At 53.0% G+C, this 15,285-nt stretch overlaps 1 protein-coding gene across 1 annotated transcript in view; it reads right to left on the minus strand.

Moving 5' to 3' along the window:
* The window catches only part of CYP26B1 (cytochrome P450 family 26 subfamily B member 1), a 26,798-nt gene extending 12,055 nt beyond the window's left edge, over positions 1-14,743 (minus strand). Inside the window, exons 1-2 of the mRNA XM_069066543.1 lie at positions 14,324-14,743; positions 9,307-9,531 (exon numbers count right to left, since the gene is read on the minus strand). Of these exons, the coding sequence (XP_068922644.1) occupies positions 9,307-9,531; positions 14,324-14,527 (429 nt within the window). The 5' untranslated portion in view covers positions 14,528-14,743. The remainder of the gene's footprint in view (positions 1-9,306; positions 9,532-14,323) is intronic.
* Between the last annotated feature and the right edge of the window lie 542 nt (positions 14,744-15,285).

The following is a 15,285-nucleotide window of genomic DNA, read 5'->3' on the forward strand; positions in this document are numbered from 1 at the left end:
GAGAAACTCACTTCTCCCAATGTCTGACATTTTACTGGGATCAGGAACTCAGCTTCCTCACACAATCTGCCCAACCTCCTCTCCTGTCAAATCCCAGCTTAGCACCTCAGGTTAAGGAACCTTCAAAGGTTACTTCCTCCAGAAAGCCCTCTCTGATTACTCGAGGATCCTCTGGTCTCCCACACTGTAAATTATCTTCTTATGATCTCAGAGGAAGGTGGTACACAGAGCACCAGACTGGGGAATTGGGGAGATATGGGGTCAAATCTTGCCTCAGACACTCACTAGCTGTGTGACCCAGCTAAGTCCTTTAACTGTCTGCCTCAGTTTACTTATTTGTGAGGGTGATAACAGCATCTACCTCACAGGTTTGTTAGGGTGAGGGCCTAATGAAATAACCCATTTAAAGGACTCCATGAACGTCTATGTAGCACTAGAAAGTGCAGTAGTGATATTAGCTATTATCACTCTAATTACTCCTTCCCCACATGATCCCTGAGGACAGGGACCATGTCTTAGGATCACAGGATGAGAACACAGAGGACCCTAGACATCACAGAATCCGGCCATTCCTTCCTTCTTGGAACTGTTCCACAAGGATGGGACAGGAAACCCAGGATCAGAGGGAGAGTGACTTATCTAAGGTCACACAGTTTAGGGAAGTAGCTGAGCCAGGCCCAGTGGATCCTACATCTTGAGCTGGGAAATCACTGAACCCAAATCCTTCATATGTGGGAAGTGACTTGCCAAGCATTACACAGTGCTTCAGTGTCAGAGTCAGAATTTGAATTCAGTTCCTCTGACTCAGCAGAGCTTGTTGGATTGTAACCTAGGGATGCTTTTGAGGAATAGGTATTAGAAGAAACCCTCCTCTGGAAGTGGGTGATGCCTGCCTTCATTCTGCTAGCTTCATAAGCCTGGATCCCTTGTCCCTGGAAAGGTCTACTTGGGCCCTGGGCCCAGTTGGTCTGACACTGATCAGCCTGGAGACCTTGGCCAGGCCATGGCTCCTTCAAAGGCCCACTGCAAGCCACACAAGGGGACTTGGCTCAAAGATCACCTGACACTTTCTGGGTGATTTTTACCTACCTAGGCCTTAGTTCTTCATGTGTAAAATGAGGGGGTTGGAGTCCTTGGCCTCTAAAAGCCCCTCCACTCCTAGAGCCAGGGTCCTAGCTCCTCACCATCTGAAGATGAAGGAGGAACCCCAGATTTAGGCCTGGAAAGAGTCAGAGAGCTAGAAGGGGACTTGGCCTAGCACCCTCACTTTACAGAGAAGCAAACAGGAAGAGAAGAAACTCTCAGTCAAGGTGGCCCCAGCAGCACAGAGCAGAACAAGAATCCCTGTCTCTCAAGTTCGGGGAGTCCAGGACCACAGCAGGCTTGGTCTGCTGGTGGCTGGTAGGTAAAGGCAGAGAAGACTCATTCTCTTTGCCCAGAGTGAGGATGGGAGCAGACACCCTGAGAGGCTCAAAACCACCTCCCCCTCCTCCCCTTCCCACTGGTCTTTAGGTATAATGGATGAGGTCTCATTTCTCTCCAGAGGATGGGAGTTTCCCAAGGTGAAGGCTGCCCAGAGCCATCAACAAAAGCATTACCATGCCAGCCTTGGGCTGATCACACTCCTAGGCTTAAGAAGTCTGAGGGGAGGGCCCCGGAGCCTCCCCCTCACCCAGACACAGCCTCCCTCCTCCTGCTCCCAGGAAGCCAGCTCAGTCTCCCCCCCCCCCCCCCCTCCATCTCCCCAGGCGACCTTCACTGCCTGGCTATCTCTGAGCCCCAATCGCTCGTAGGCAGCCAGCCTGCTGATGGCCCTCCCTCTGTCCCACCTCTCGCCTGGCAAAATAGAAACTTTGTGGGCGAAGGACACTAACTCTGTTGGCAAAACAAAGGAGCTGTTAGTGTATCTATGAGCGGGACTGAGGAGAGAGAGATGCAGTCAGCCGACCCTGGACCTCTGCCGGGACATCCTCCCTTCTGCTGAGTCATGGCCCCTCCCTGCCCCAAAGGTGGCATGGCCTGGCACATCAAGCACTGGTTCGGGGCCAACCCAATCCAGAGGGGGAAACTGAGGGCCAGTGATTGTCTCAGAGGAAGGGATGGGAACTGGGTCCTCTGATTCCACTGTCCTAATTCTTCTCACTAACTCACTTGGTTCTTCATTTCCTTGAAAATATTCTTAAATCTAAGGAAGAGACCAGGTGTCATCTCCAGGCTCAGATCGGGGGTTTTCTAGGATTGAGGTTTGTGATTTCTTCCTGCATATCTTCCCATAATCCTCCAGTCCCCCAGGCCCATTCAGATATTCTGCCAGTTATAGCTGAGTACTTTCCTCCTTTCCACCAGTTATTATCCTCAGAAGCTTATTACAAAAAGAATTAGTCTGTAAACTGGGGCCAGGATGGAGAACCATCAGAGAAAATGGAACTACCTTTAGGATGAGAAAAGTAGAAGGCCAGAAAGGCAACAGGAGGTGTCCAAAGATGTCCAACAACCCAGGAAAGCAGAGCTGAGATCTCCTATAACCTGGGAGGGAGGCTGGCACAGGGGAGAAAACCCTGGCTCTGCCAAAGAAGTCAGATCCCACGCCTGCTAGGTCTCTGACCTGAGCAACCTTTGGCAAGTCTCAGTTTCTGGGCCACAGTTACTTCATGTACAAGAAAGGTAGCATGGCCAGGGGCTCTCTGGAGTCCCATGTGGCTCTAAAATATCAAGGGATTTGGGTTATATGAGGCAGGGACATCTGGTCCTTTCCCCAGGTAAGGGGCCATTTCCTAGGGTTCCTCCCAATGCAATGTCTCAGGGATGACATATGTCAGGTCTCTGTGCCTGGTCTCCCACCCTGCCCTTGCCAGCAACTAAATTATAACCATTTGGGGTGCCCCAGAATCTCCTCAACAAAGCTGATGAAAAAGCGGAAGCATCTCAGAGGAGGAGGAGGAGGAAGAAAGCCCTCAGCATGATTCATGGACCAAAAGGGGATTCAGTAAGGAGGGCTGACTCACCTGGCAAGATGACCCCTCAGGCTGAGTTCAGCAAAAGGACAGGAGCACTTGAGGGGAAGGGAAGAAGAGGGGGAAGAAGCCAGAAAGGAGGAAGAAGAAGCAAAAGAAGGGGGCAGAGAGGGGAGGAAGAGGCAGATTTGGCCAAAGGAGCAAGGTTTGGCGGGGATAGCCTAGGGATGCTGGGATCAGGGATCCTTTGAGAAATTAGTAGTTCTCTCTTATATTTAGTAACTAATTATTGTATTAAGACCAAAGTTTTCCCCTTTTCTGCTTCCTCATCCAGAAACCAAGCAGTGTGGGAAATCTCTGAGAGACTTCCCCAGGCCAAGATCTAATCAGACAGTAAAAGAAATTCTAAGTTTGGACTAATGGGCGTATTTCCTGCTCATAGAGTTTGCTCTGACAGGTCCTGGGAAAATCTTGATTCTCCTTATTATCAAAACGAGTGATATGGAAATTGATGTCTCTTTGATCAAGATCTGAGTGACCTAAGTCAGGCACTCCAACATAGGCCATCTCCCCATTGCGTTAGACAGTCAGGGCTGACTGCGCATATCTCCAGAACACCTCCTCTTCGAAGGGCATATAAACTGAGAACCCACAGCCATGAGGGGTCTTTGGTCTAAGAGAGACCAACAAATGACAATCTTTTAATTAATAATCTGCTGGTCTTATTAAAAAAAATGATCAAGTTACCCAGAAGCTATGGCTCTCAAATATTTTCAATCAACACAGTCCTCTCATCAGAGGCAGACCTAGAAGTGACCTTGATGGTGGGTCATGTGGTCAGATCAACCCCTCCTTGCTGCATCCAGGCATCTGCTCTGGGACCTGACTCCAGGTCTTGGCAGGGAGTCCAAACTGGGGGGCTCTGGACTTTAGAAAAATCTTTTCAATAATTGTATTTCAAAAGAATGGGTTTCCTCTCCAATCTCATGCATTTTATTTCACATATTTAGAAGCATTCTTCTGAGAAGGGGTCCCTAGATTTCACCAGATTGCCAAAAGGATCCAGGACTGAGAAAAGGTTATGAACCTGTTTTAGAAGGTTGTTTGGGGCACCAGATAGAAGTTAAATGACTTGCCCAGGGTTATGCATACACCCAGAATGTGTCAGGGACAAGACAACCTCAGGTGCTTACTCTTCAGGAAGCTCTCTATTCACTAAGGCACACTGCCTTGACTGGGTTAGAGACAGCTGGTGATATAGTGGGTAGAACAGGAAGACCTGAGTTCAAATCTGACCAGTAGTAGATACTTACTAGCTCTGTGAGGCTGAGCAAGTGACTTAACCTATTTGACTCAGCTTTTCATCTGTAACATGAGGATAATAATAGCATCTACCCTTCTAGGTTGTTGGAAGGATCTAATGAGATCATACATGTTATTTTTTTTAAAAGGCAGTTAGCACAGTTTCTGTCACACAGAAGGTGCTATAGAAATGCTTATTCCCTTTCCTTCCCCCCAGACTGACCTGGTCCATTTCTTGGCCTAAAACCTGTCCCAACTCCTTCTCCTCCCTTTCTCCCTCCTCCCAGCCCTGTCCAAGGGAAAGAGAGCCACCCCCACCCTGACTTTGCAGGCTTCTGGGAAACTCAGCACAATTTCAATTCAGGGATCTCCCTGGCAACACAGCCCAAACTGGCCCCAGGACCACCAGGGCAGCTGAAGGGAGAACACCTGGAAAGCAGTGTGGCTGTAAGAATGGCCCATGAAACATCTGGCCAGACCTCCCGGAGCTCAAGCCTAGGCTGGTACCAATGGAAAGAGTGACTTTCTCAGCCTCTCCTAGGGAGGCCTCACCACACCCCACCAGGAACTCCCCACACTTTATCCCCCAAACCAAGCCCTGAACCCCACTCCAGACTGAGTCCTGACACCAGCCACACAGGGACCCTCAAAGCACCCCAAAATGACTTCGAAGCCTAGCCACAGATGGAGTCCTGACCTTGGCCTCAAAATGACACCTTAGCCTGGCCACAGAGGGACCCCCAAAGAGCCACAAAGTGACCCCTACGCCTGGCCATGGACCATCCAAGGTTAGCAGGAATTCCCTTCATCTAGGGTAGGGCTAGATGGCTGCTAAAGTCCCTTCCCACTCCCAAATTCTATTATTTTAGTCCCCTGTCCCCTCCCTCCCCCCTCCATCCCCCTACCCGCTCTGGCCCAACCCCAGTCTTTCCATTCACAAGATGTATCATCTATAGGAATCATGGATTTCAAGCTGGAAGAGACTTCAGATACCATCTTGTCCAATCTCCTCATTTACTGATGAGGAAACTGAGACCCACAGTGAAGTGACTCGTCCAAAGTCACACAGACCTAAGTGGAAGTGCCAGGATTCTACGCAAGGCTCTTTTCACTGCATCAGTCAGGAAGCTGGTCACACTTCACTGCTGATACTGTAGGATCTGTATCCTGCTGGCTGGACAGCTAGGAGGTACAGTGGATAGATGAAAGGGCCTGGAGCCAGGAAGACCTGAGTTCAAACCCAGCCTCAGACACTTAACTATCCAGGCTAGTCATGTAACCCTGTTTGCCTCAGTTTCCTCACCTGTAAAATGAGTTGGAAAAGGAAATGGCAAACCACTCCTGTATTTTTGCCAAGAAAATTTCAAATGGGGTCACAAAGAGTCAGACACAACTAAATGACAACTTGCTGGCTGGATTCCTGAAGCCTATATACCTCCACTGAGGCTGGCACAGAAACCATTGCAGGTGTATCCTAACCAAGGAGACTCCTGATAGGCAAGTCCACCTTTTCCCATCATCCCTCAAGGCTCTCTTCAAGCTCAGCTTCCCATGAAAGACAGGAAGGAGCAGGGCATCCCAGTTCTCAGGAAATCATTTTCCTCCTTAAAACTTGGACAGCACATGTGATCTGAATTTGTTCTTAGACACTTGCCACATACTACTGAGAGATGAGGGTACATTTTTCCTGGGTGTGTTTTTAGCTCCCCAACCACCACCCTGGAAACTTCTAGAAAGAAGGCCCTTTGCTTTTCTGTATTCCTGCCAGTAAGGGAAGATTTCCCTCCAGATGCAAGGATGGATGGCCATTCTATTCCAGGGGAATCTTAAAAAAGATTCCCCAAGGAACTCTTCACACAGATAGATTTCTAATGGCTACTAGATGAACAAGCATCAGGAACTAGGCAATGTCCCAAAGCCCACCTTCTCCAGGAAGTTGTCTCTGATTTCCTGTGGGGTCTCCCTTCTCCTTCAATACTTGGTTTCCATCTCTTATTCACTTAGTAAGTGGCATAACATATCACTTGGGTTTATATACTGGCCCTCCTTATTGGAAGCATAACCCTGGGTAAATACCTTCCACTCCCTCATCTATAAAACGCTGGTCTCAGAAATATCTTCCAGCTCTGGCCTGAGAACCTATGAATTACACATCCTTACAACTGGTTTTAAGTAGACAAACACAAAACTCAAATACCCAATATAATTTGCTTACAAAAGCAACAGTTTCAAGTTGCATAGAAATCCTAATAATTTTAAAATAACTTTTATCTTTGATATAATAAAGATGTATTGCTTATTATTTAAACATAACAGGCATGATCAAAGTAAAATGTTTAAAAAAAAAAAAGAATTCCACATGTTTGTCCTATCCAGCTCCAGATCTGTGATCTCTGTGCCTGCTTGCCCGATCTGTTGCTTCTACTAGACTAAAGGTTCCCTCTGGGCAGACACTGCCACAATAGATCTTGCTGTGTGTGTGTGTGTGTGTGTGTGTGTGTGTGTGTGTGTGTGTGCTATATATGATCACCTTGGGGAAATGCCCACACCAGAAACCCCTGGATGCCTACATAACAAAGTTGCTTCCAAACAAAACTTTAAGGTTTGCAGGCCTTTACAAACATGGTTTCTTTGGTTTCCTCACAACAACTCAATGAGATACTGACCATTATTATCCCCATTTTCTAAATGAGGAAACTGAGGCTCAGAGACATTCAATGATTCCAGGTCATCTTGGGCAGAGAAGTGGGTTCTGAACCCATGCCCTGAGACTCCAAAGCCCAGTTGCTACCAGGATCTCATCAAGTTTGTTTTTCCCTCTGTGTCTGGCACAATGTTCATCAGGGGAAAGGGAATAAACAGTTATCAAGTCTCTATATACTGGGCACTATGCTAAATGATGAAGATACAAAGAAAGGCAAAGACAGTCTAATGGGGGAGACAAGACCAAAACAATCATGTACAAACAAGATCTGTGTTGAATAAATGAGATAATCAACAGAGGAAAGGCATTAACAATTAAGGAGGGTGAAGAAAGGCCCCTTCCCCTTCTCCTCTGACTCCAGGAATCTTGTATTTTTCGTGTAAATATCTGGTGTAGCCACAGGCAGTGGATCTAGCTAGTGTATCTAGACATTGTGGTCTCCCTCCCTCTGCAAGGGAAGTTCCTTGATTCTGTATCTTGCCTTATATACTTTGTATCCTTAGCACCTGACACAGTATTCTCTTCAAAAAGGCTTGCAGACTGAAATGAAATGCTCAGACCAATGGAAATAAAGCTGGATAAAACATTAAAATTTTAAAAGCCTAAAATGCCGGTGGCTTGGGAATGGGATTGATTATCTAAATTTGTTTGTCCACTATGCCTAGCACACAGTAGGCTCTCAATAAGGGCTTGGTGAATTGAATTGAGTTGAACTCTATTAATAACAATGTCCCACGTGCTTTCACGTGGTCATTCCTTAAGGATCTCAAAGGTCTACTCCTTCAACTCCCTCTTTTCGAAGATAAGGAAACTGAGGGCTGGAAAGAGAGAGTGGGAGGGGAGGTCGGGCTCTGGTCCCTGAGGTCCCTTCCAGCTGAGATCTAGGAGCCTGTTGGAAAGGGAAGGCTGCCCCAAGCCCCAAACTTGGCACATTAACTCGGAGCTCCCTTCCCTGGCTGCCTGCTTCCAGCTTGAGTGAGGACCCAGTGAACCCCGGACTTGGAGGTGGAGGTGGGAAGTGGGGGCGTGCCCAGCCGTCTGTCTCCCTGGCAGCTTTAAGAAAGGAAGTTGGGGGCGGCGCTCAGGGCTCAGCTTTGGGGTTACTGCAGTTCAAACAGCACGTGCCACGGGGCGGACCCCGGGGAGACGCTGAGGCGGCTGCCTCCGTAGGCAGCAGCCGGTGGAGGCGGGAGAGCGTGGCGGGGCGGGCTTCGGAACTCCGAGCTGTGAAAAAACCCTCCTCTACTTTCCTTTCCCGGTTAGGGCGCTGGGGCCGGCCAGGAAAGGGGGGGCCCTCAGGGCTGCCCCCCACATCCCTGCGGGGTCACCTTTCTCTGTGCCCGAGTTCTGTTCCCGGCTCCAAGGTGCGTGCCTGGAGGGACCCGGATCCCCGTTCGCTCCACGCGGCCACCCCCCCCCCCCCCCCCAGCCCAACATCGCCCTTTTAAATTCCTCAATGGAATGTCAGATGGAATGCAGTGTTTGGAGATTGGGATCCTCGGAACCTCCGAGCCAGGTCCGAACGTTGAAACGAGGCAACTGCTTCGAGCTTGGGCTCCCCTACTCTGCTCCCACCCCAGCCCTCAAGCTTGAATCCCTCCCTCGCTGCCGCCCCCCTCCCCCAACTCCCCAGCGCCTATGCGCCAAAGACAACCCCACCCGAGGCATTGGCGGTCCTCTGGCGCTCCCCCCCCCCCCTCCCGTTGAGGAAGAGACGACTGGGGGAGGGATAGGGAAGGGTCCACCGACCGCCAGGGGGCAGGATGAGAGAACCGGCGCCACGCAGCTCGGGCTGGAAATGGGGTAGGAAGGGGGAGAAGGGGGTGATGTGTGCCTGTCACCAGAGCGCGATCGGACAGAGTGAGGGCGCTAGGGAGAAAGGAGCCGGACTGCTACCCCCGCCATACTCCCTGAAGGGCACAGGGAAGGAAGCACCTGAACCTGGGTGGAGCAGGTAAGGGGAGAGCGCCAAGGGCCCAAGAGGGTCTGAGGTGGAGGGGGCTCCGCCCAGAGAATCCAGGGATTTTGTACTGGAAGAGGACAAAGTGTTTCTGCACATTCTCCTAAGATCCCCAGAAGCCATCTAATGCAAAGCTTTCGTTTTGCAGGAGGGGAAACTGAGGCCCAGAGAAATGCTGATTAGCCCAAGGTAGCAAGAAGCCTTCCCTTCCCCAGCGGGAGTGGGGGGTGCGAGGATGGAGGGAGATCGGCCGTCGTCTAGATGATTGGTCGCGGGCTGAAGGGGGCGTGGAAAGTAAAAGGGCTCTGGGAAACTGAAAATGAAAGCAGCGTAACGGAAAATCGAGCTTGGCCGCCAGCAGAGCCGAGGCAGGCCCAGAGCTTTACCTTTCTCTTGTTGCGGTGGACGTCGCCGATGGAGTTGGCCACGGTGTTGGGTCCCAGGAGCATGCGCGTGCTCCGAGGCCATTCGGTGCTCACCAGGTGATGCTCGCCCATTAGGATCTTGCGCACGTTCTCCGCGCCCGTCACCCGGATCAGCGGCCGCCCCAACAAGTGGGTCTTGAATACGTTGCCATACTTCTCCCTCCGGGACGACTGGAAGCAGGAGCCCTGGGGTGGGCGGGACACGGGAGAGGGACAGAGAAGCATCAGGTCATGTCCAGGTCAATCAGGGAATTTTTTTTTTTCTTTTAAGCAAACGTATCTAATGTATCTAGAGATTTAAGGGACCTGGGGACCGTCTTGTCCAATCCCCAAATTTTACAGGTGAGGAAACAGGCCTCTAGAAATAAGGTGCTGTCCAATATCACCCAGATGGTAAGCGTCATAACGCTGCTGGAGGTGGGGTGGAGGAATCCGAAGAAGAATAAGAACTATTTTGTGTAACACTTTAAAGTCCCCCAGATATTTTACGTATGCTATCTCATTTGGTTCTTGGCTCCTTGGGTGCTGTTATTAATTTTTCAGACGAGGAAACTGAGGCTGAGAGGGGTTAAATGATGACTACAGGCTACTAAATGTAGGAGACAGGATTTGAACTCGGGTCTTCCTCTCTCCAAGTTCATCCTGGATGGTATGTGCCGAGGATGGTGAGAGAAGAAATTCCACTGACCCCTCCCCCCTTTCTGGCCTTCAGCGACGAGGGGGATCCGCTGGATCTCCAAAAGAACTGCTTTTTGCCCTGCAGCCCTCCCCTGTCTTCTGTCCTCTCTATCACTGACGTCTTTATTTTTTTCAAACACCAACTGGAAAAGACATCATAATCTCCGTGGTAATAAGTGGAGACGCGCAGCCCGTTGGCACTAAGTCGGATAATATTTTCTCTGCACCCCCCCCCTTCCCCTGGCCCCCGGCTTTTAACTGCGGCTCTCCAAACTGTTCGGGGCGATGTTCGGAGCCGCGAGCCCCAGCGGGACCCCGAACGGCCCCGCCCCGCCCGAAGCCCGCCTCCTCCTCCCCTCCCCCCCAATCTTCAGCCCGACCCAACCCGCCTCATCCACTCTTAGAATAAATCTTTCCAGGCTCCTGTCCACGGGCTGGCGATTCCCCGCCGGATGGCCAATGGCCAGCACCTATTTATAGCCGCGCACGGTCCCCTCCTCCCCGCGCGGCCGCTCGGGAGCGGGGCAGGGAGGGAGTGCTGGGGGGGGGGGGGGGGGCGGATTTCTGTGCTTGGCAAAATATATATGTATATATACATATATAATTTTCATTTTTTTCTCGGTATTTTAATATGATGTCATCCGCCGTCTTGCCGGCGCATTCTGGAGGGCGGCAGGACTTCGGGGTGGTTTATGGCCACTGAAATAATAAATAAATTTATTTCAGAACATAACCGTAATAGAAAAGTGTGTTCCCTGCCTCCCTAGGACTCCGGGGCCGCCGGCGGGCGGGATTCCCAGGCGGATCCGAAGCGAATCGGGACGGGGCGGACCGTGGAGCCCCTGCTGGGGGACAGAGCAGAGGAGGGGAAGAGGGGGCTGAGGAGGGGGCGGAGCGGGGCCGGGTCGCCGCGGAAGCCAGACACAGAAGTGGTTTTGTCGACTGTGGGTTAATTAGGGGGCGATTACGCGGCCGGGCGGGGCGGGGTGGGGTGCGGGGCTAGCGAGCTGGGACTGCAGGTAACTCGATCCCAGCCGTCTGGGCCTGGAGTAGGGGGTGGCGGGCAGTAAATTGGGACGACCCCGACCGGGCTGCCTGGAGTGGGGGGGGGGGGGGGGGGAAAGCTTCGGAATGACAGGAAACCCACCAAAATTTCCGGGGGGCGGGGGGCTAGGGGGGGAGCAGAGTTCCTCTCTCGGTCTGACGTTGGCCAAGGTCGGCTCCCCTTCCCCCCACCCCCAATCCGTTAACACACAGTCCGGGTCACCGGAGGGAAATTACCTGTCTACCTTCCTCTGCCCCCTTCCTTTCCTCCAGAACTGAGGTGGTCGGGTTGGGGCTTAAGATCCCTCCACCCCCACCCAATGGCCCCAATGTGGGGGAAGGAGGAGGGTATGAGGCCAGCATCTTTCTCCAGACCCCTAGCGATCCCCGAGGGCTCTCCTCTCCGTCTCACCTCACCCTGCCCCCTCCTCACTTTTCTTTCTTTCAAGGAAAAAGAAGTTCAGAAATCAGTCTGTGTGACTGTCTCTCACATACACCCACACCTACACCCCCACACACATACACACGCACAGGCACGCAAGTCTAGAACCCCGGCTCCAGGCTGGGCTGCAGCCTCCCTACCCAGCCAGGACTTCTCAATCACTTTTCCACATGGCCTTCTGCAGAGGGGCGAAGCGAGGCCGCGCCGCCGCGCCGGAGCCGTCAGGGGAGCGAGGGTGGGAGGGAAGAGAGAGCTGGGGAAGCTCTCGAGGCCCCCGTGCAGGCCGCGGGCCCAGGAGAGGTTGGGGGCCCGAAGCTTCGGGGCACCCTGGGGGAGGGACTCTGAGTAGTGGCCCCCGCCCCTCCCGCCTCCATCTACTCTGTACTGCCCTCCGATCGCCTGGGTGGCGACTCATTTCAGAGCTGCCTTGATAAGAGGGAGACGCTGAATGAGGCGGGGGCCACAGTGGATTTGGGGGGGGGTTCCCTCTTTTTTCCTCGCATTACATCTGACTGTGAGTTTCCTGAGGGCGCCTCCTCCCCCTCCCTCATCCCCCCCACCCCGTTCCTCGCCTCTGATCTGCTTAACTATAATTAAAGTGCGCTTTTGGTGGCATTAATAAAGACTTATTTGTCCGCCGTTTCCACCGCCTGCCTCCACAAAGAGGACTTTCATCGGGGCGGCCACTCCAGCCGCGAGTCCAATTTATACAAAAATGTTGTATTTTTAGCTCGGGGCTCTGTTGAGATGGCGCTCAGTGGAAAGGGAGAGCCCTTGGAGGGACCCCCGTAAAAACTGACAAATGGCCCCGAAAAACATAAAGGTTCGATTCACCAGGGCACCCGTTAACCCCTTGGGCGCCGCTGTCCCCTCCCCCGCCCTCGCTTGGACCTGGCCGGCAGGAACCCCCTCTGCCCTCTCAGTTTTCGGGACTCCCCCCCCCGGGCGGGGCTGGGGGCGCCTGGCAGGGGAGGGGAGGGGAGGGGAACAGGAGCGTCTGGGATGTGATTTGGACCCTGCAGCTCCGTCAGACCTCGGAGGGAGCCCGCCGCCGCGGCCTCTGCGGGTTCTGAAATTTTATTTCCTAACTTCACGGCCAAAAAATCCCAGTCGGACGGCGTTAACCCTTTCTGCGCGGTCCAGGTGGGAGGGAGGGGAACTCTGGGGCTTCCGAGCTTCACTGACCGTCTCGAGTGGATTGTGTCAAGCGCGCGGGAGCACTCACACACAACTCTAGCTAAAGGAATGGGGGAGACAAGCAGAGTGCCCCTCCCTCCAAAGGAGTCACCCGACCAGGAGGAGGTGGTGTAGGGGAGTGTAAAAGATGGTCTCCCCCCGACCCTTCCCTCACTTGATCTACCTGAAGAATGGCCAAGACGGGCTATTCCAAGCTCGTTTTCCCGTTTCTAACTAGACTCTTCTCTACCAAGGTGGGCATAGCACTCCCCCGCTCCCCACTTTCCTCCAGCGCCATAGGAAGAAATCTACGCGCTGCTTGGTTTCAGGTCAGCTTCCCTTCTGCATTCTCAATCCTCCCCCCCCCCCCCCCCCGCCCACACAACTGTCTATTTGACTCTTAAAGATCCCATTCCTCACCCCACTACGAGGGACGGGTGGGGGCAAAGGGGGTATCTCTTTGCAAAAGCTATTGTCTAGCACTTAACCAGGTTAATTCCGGTTAATCTCCACAATACCTCGGGGTCCAGTCCCCGTCCCCCACGCCCCACCCCAACCCCAGATACCAAAAGGATCTTGGGGCTTCGGGATTTCTGAGGCTAAACCCGGAGCACACGCTGAGCTCCACAGTCACACATGGGCCAACAGTCCCTTCCTTCTGTGCCCAGGTCTTCCAGGACAGCTCTAACCAACCTCGCCTCCTTCCCATTTCTTCAAGATAAATAAACAGAAGAAACTTTTCCAAACAGGTAGCCGCGTGCCTCGGGCTTCCCCAGCTTGTCACTTTTCCTTTCGTGTACGTAGACATACACACACAAACACACATACACACTCTGTCTCCCAGAATGAGAGCTTTACCTGGCCAAGCTGAGCCAGCTGCCAGGACCCGGCCCTCTCCTTAAAGAGACAAGTCCTTCTGGGCAGGCTGGCTTGAGTCTCCTCTCCTTCCTGTCTACCCGCTCTGCGCCCCCAGCCCAGACCGGCCCAGCCCCAACTGCGGCAGTCTGGGGACCAGAGAAGCATCTAAGAGGCAGGTGGGTAGGAAACAGCGACAGACCTCAGGTTAGGGGTCTCCCCTTCGACAGCCAAAAGCCACACGCTCGCCCCATTGAAGGACTCACACCTGAACTGCCATAAAGACACATCCCCCATCTATGAGGGTCCACTGTCTACACCTGCTCCACTCTCGCACATGGTTTTTGGAGGAGTTGGGGATAAGTGGATTTAAGGTTCTAGAACGCTCCCCCACCCACAGCCAGGCAGATTCACTTTCGCCCAGCACCAGGTCCCAGGGCAGCCCAAGACTCCCCAGCGCTCAGTCTAACCTTCCGACACATTGCCAGAAGACTGCCAAGAGAACATGCACTTTTCCCCTTCCCCCTTCAGCAGCACCCCATTCCCTCCTTACCCCTTGCTACCCTCCCACATGCGCTGCCCTGCCAGCCTGCCCACCTTTCATGACCAACAAGCTCCTCAGTGCCCTCCTCCTAAGGAACCTGAATCTCCCTCCCCAATGCCCCTAAACCCAAACCTAACCGCCCAATCATCCCCGAGGCGAGACAGCACTCCCTCCGGGGCTGCGGCCGTGGGCTGGGACGCGTCCGAACAGGAGGGGAGCCCGCGCGCGCGTGCCCTTACCTGGAGCAGCCAGTGACCCGTCTCGCCGATCAGGGGGAAGCCCATGGAGCCCTTAGGGATGGGCAGCTTGCAGCTCTTGTCCCGGGTGGCTGCCCAGCGCAGCTGCCACAGCTGCTGGGACACGGCCAAAAGCAAAGTCACCGAGACCAGGCAGGCGGCGAAGGTGGCCAGAGCCGAGACCAGATCAAACCCCTCAAAGAGCATATTTTTGGTTGGTTCGCTGGCTGGCTCCAAGTGCTTGGGAGGGAGGGGAGAGGAGGGGAGGCGGTGGGGGAGGGGAGCAAAGGGAAAGGATGGAGCCGGAAACGGGGCTGTGGTGTGGGGTCCCTTGCTCGCTCCCCAGATGCAGAGAAGGCAAGGGGGGTGGGACTGGGGAGAAAGAACCTGAAGTCTCAGAGGGAATCTAGAGGGGGGAAAAATCTGCCTAAAAAAAAAAAAAAACCCAAGGCCACCAAAGAGAAAGTTTGGTTTAACTTGCGTTTATGGGGGGGGGGGGGGGGCTGAGGGGGCCGGGGCGGGACTGGACTAAGGACAAAGCGCTCAAGTTCGCCCGCTCTCTCTCCAAGCACCACGTTTGGTGAACTTGGGAAAACTTGGGCCGGCGGACCCCTCCCCCTCGCTCAGGGGAGGAAAGGCAAAAAATAAGATGAAACAAAAATGAAAAATTTAAGTGCAATCGATTCGTCCAAAGGATTTGTTTTTAATTCCAATTTAGCAGGAAAAAATTAAAAATTCTAATTAAAGAGGAAAGGAGAGGATGTCTCCCCCAGATCCAAAAATCACAGGAGAGCCCCAAAACTTTTTGGGGAAAGAGGAAGGGAAATGATGGTTTGGGAAGTGCGGGGACCTACCCCCCGACTCTGTATCTGTTCAAACTTTAATGCGGTGCCCCAGCCTCTAAAAGCTGCCGGTGCGCCCCTGCAGCGGCTGCGGCCAGAAGTGAGGAGCAGAGCGGACGAGAC

Source organism: Petaurus breviceps, unplaced genomic scaffold (assembly GCF_028583685.1).
Source record: "Petaurus breviceps papuanus isolate PSGF00001 unplaced genomic scaffold, PetGlider_PUasm1.0 139, whole genome shotgun sequence".
Taxonomy (NCBI): domain Eukaryota; kingdom Metazoa; phylum Chordata; class Mammalia; order Diprotodontia; family Petauridae; genus Petaurus; species Petaurus breviceps.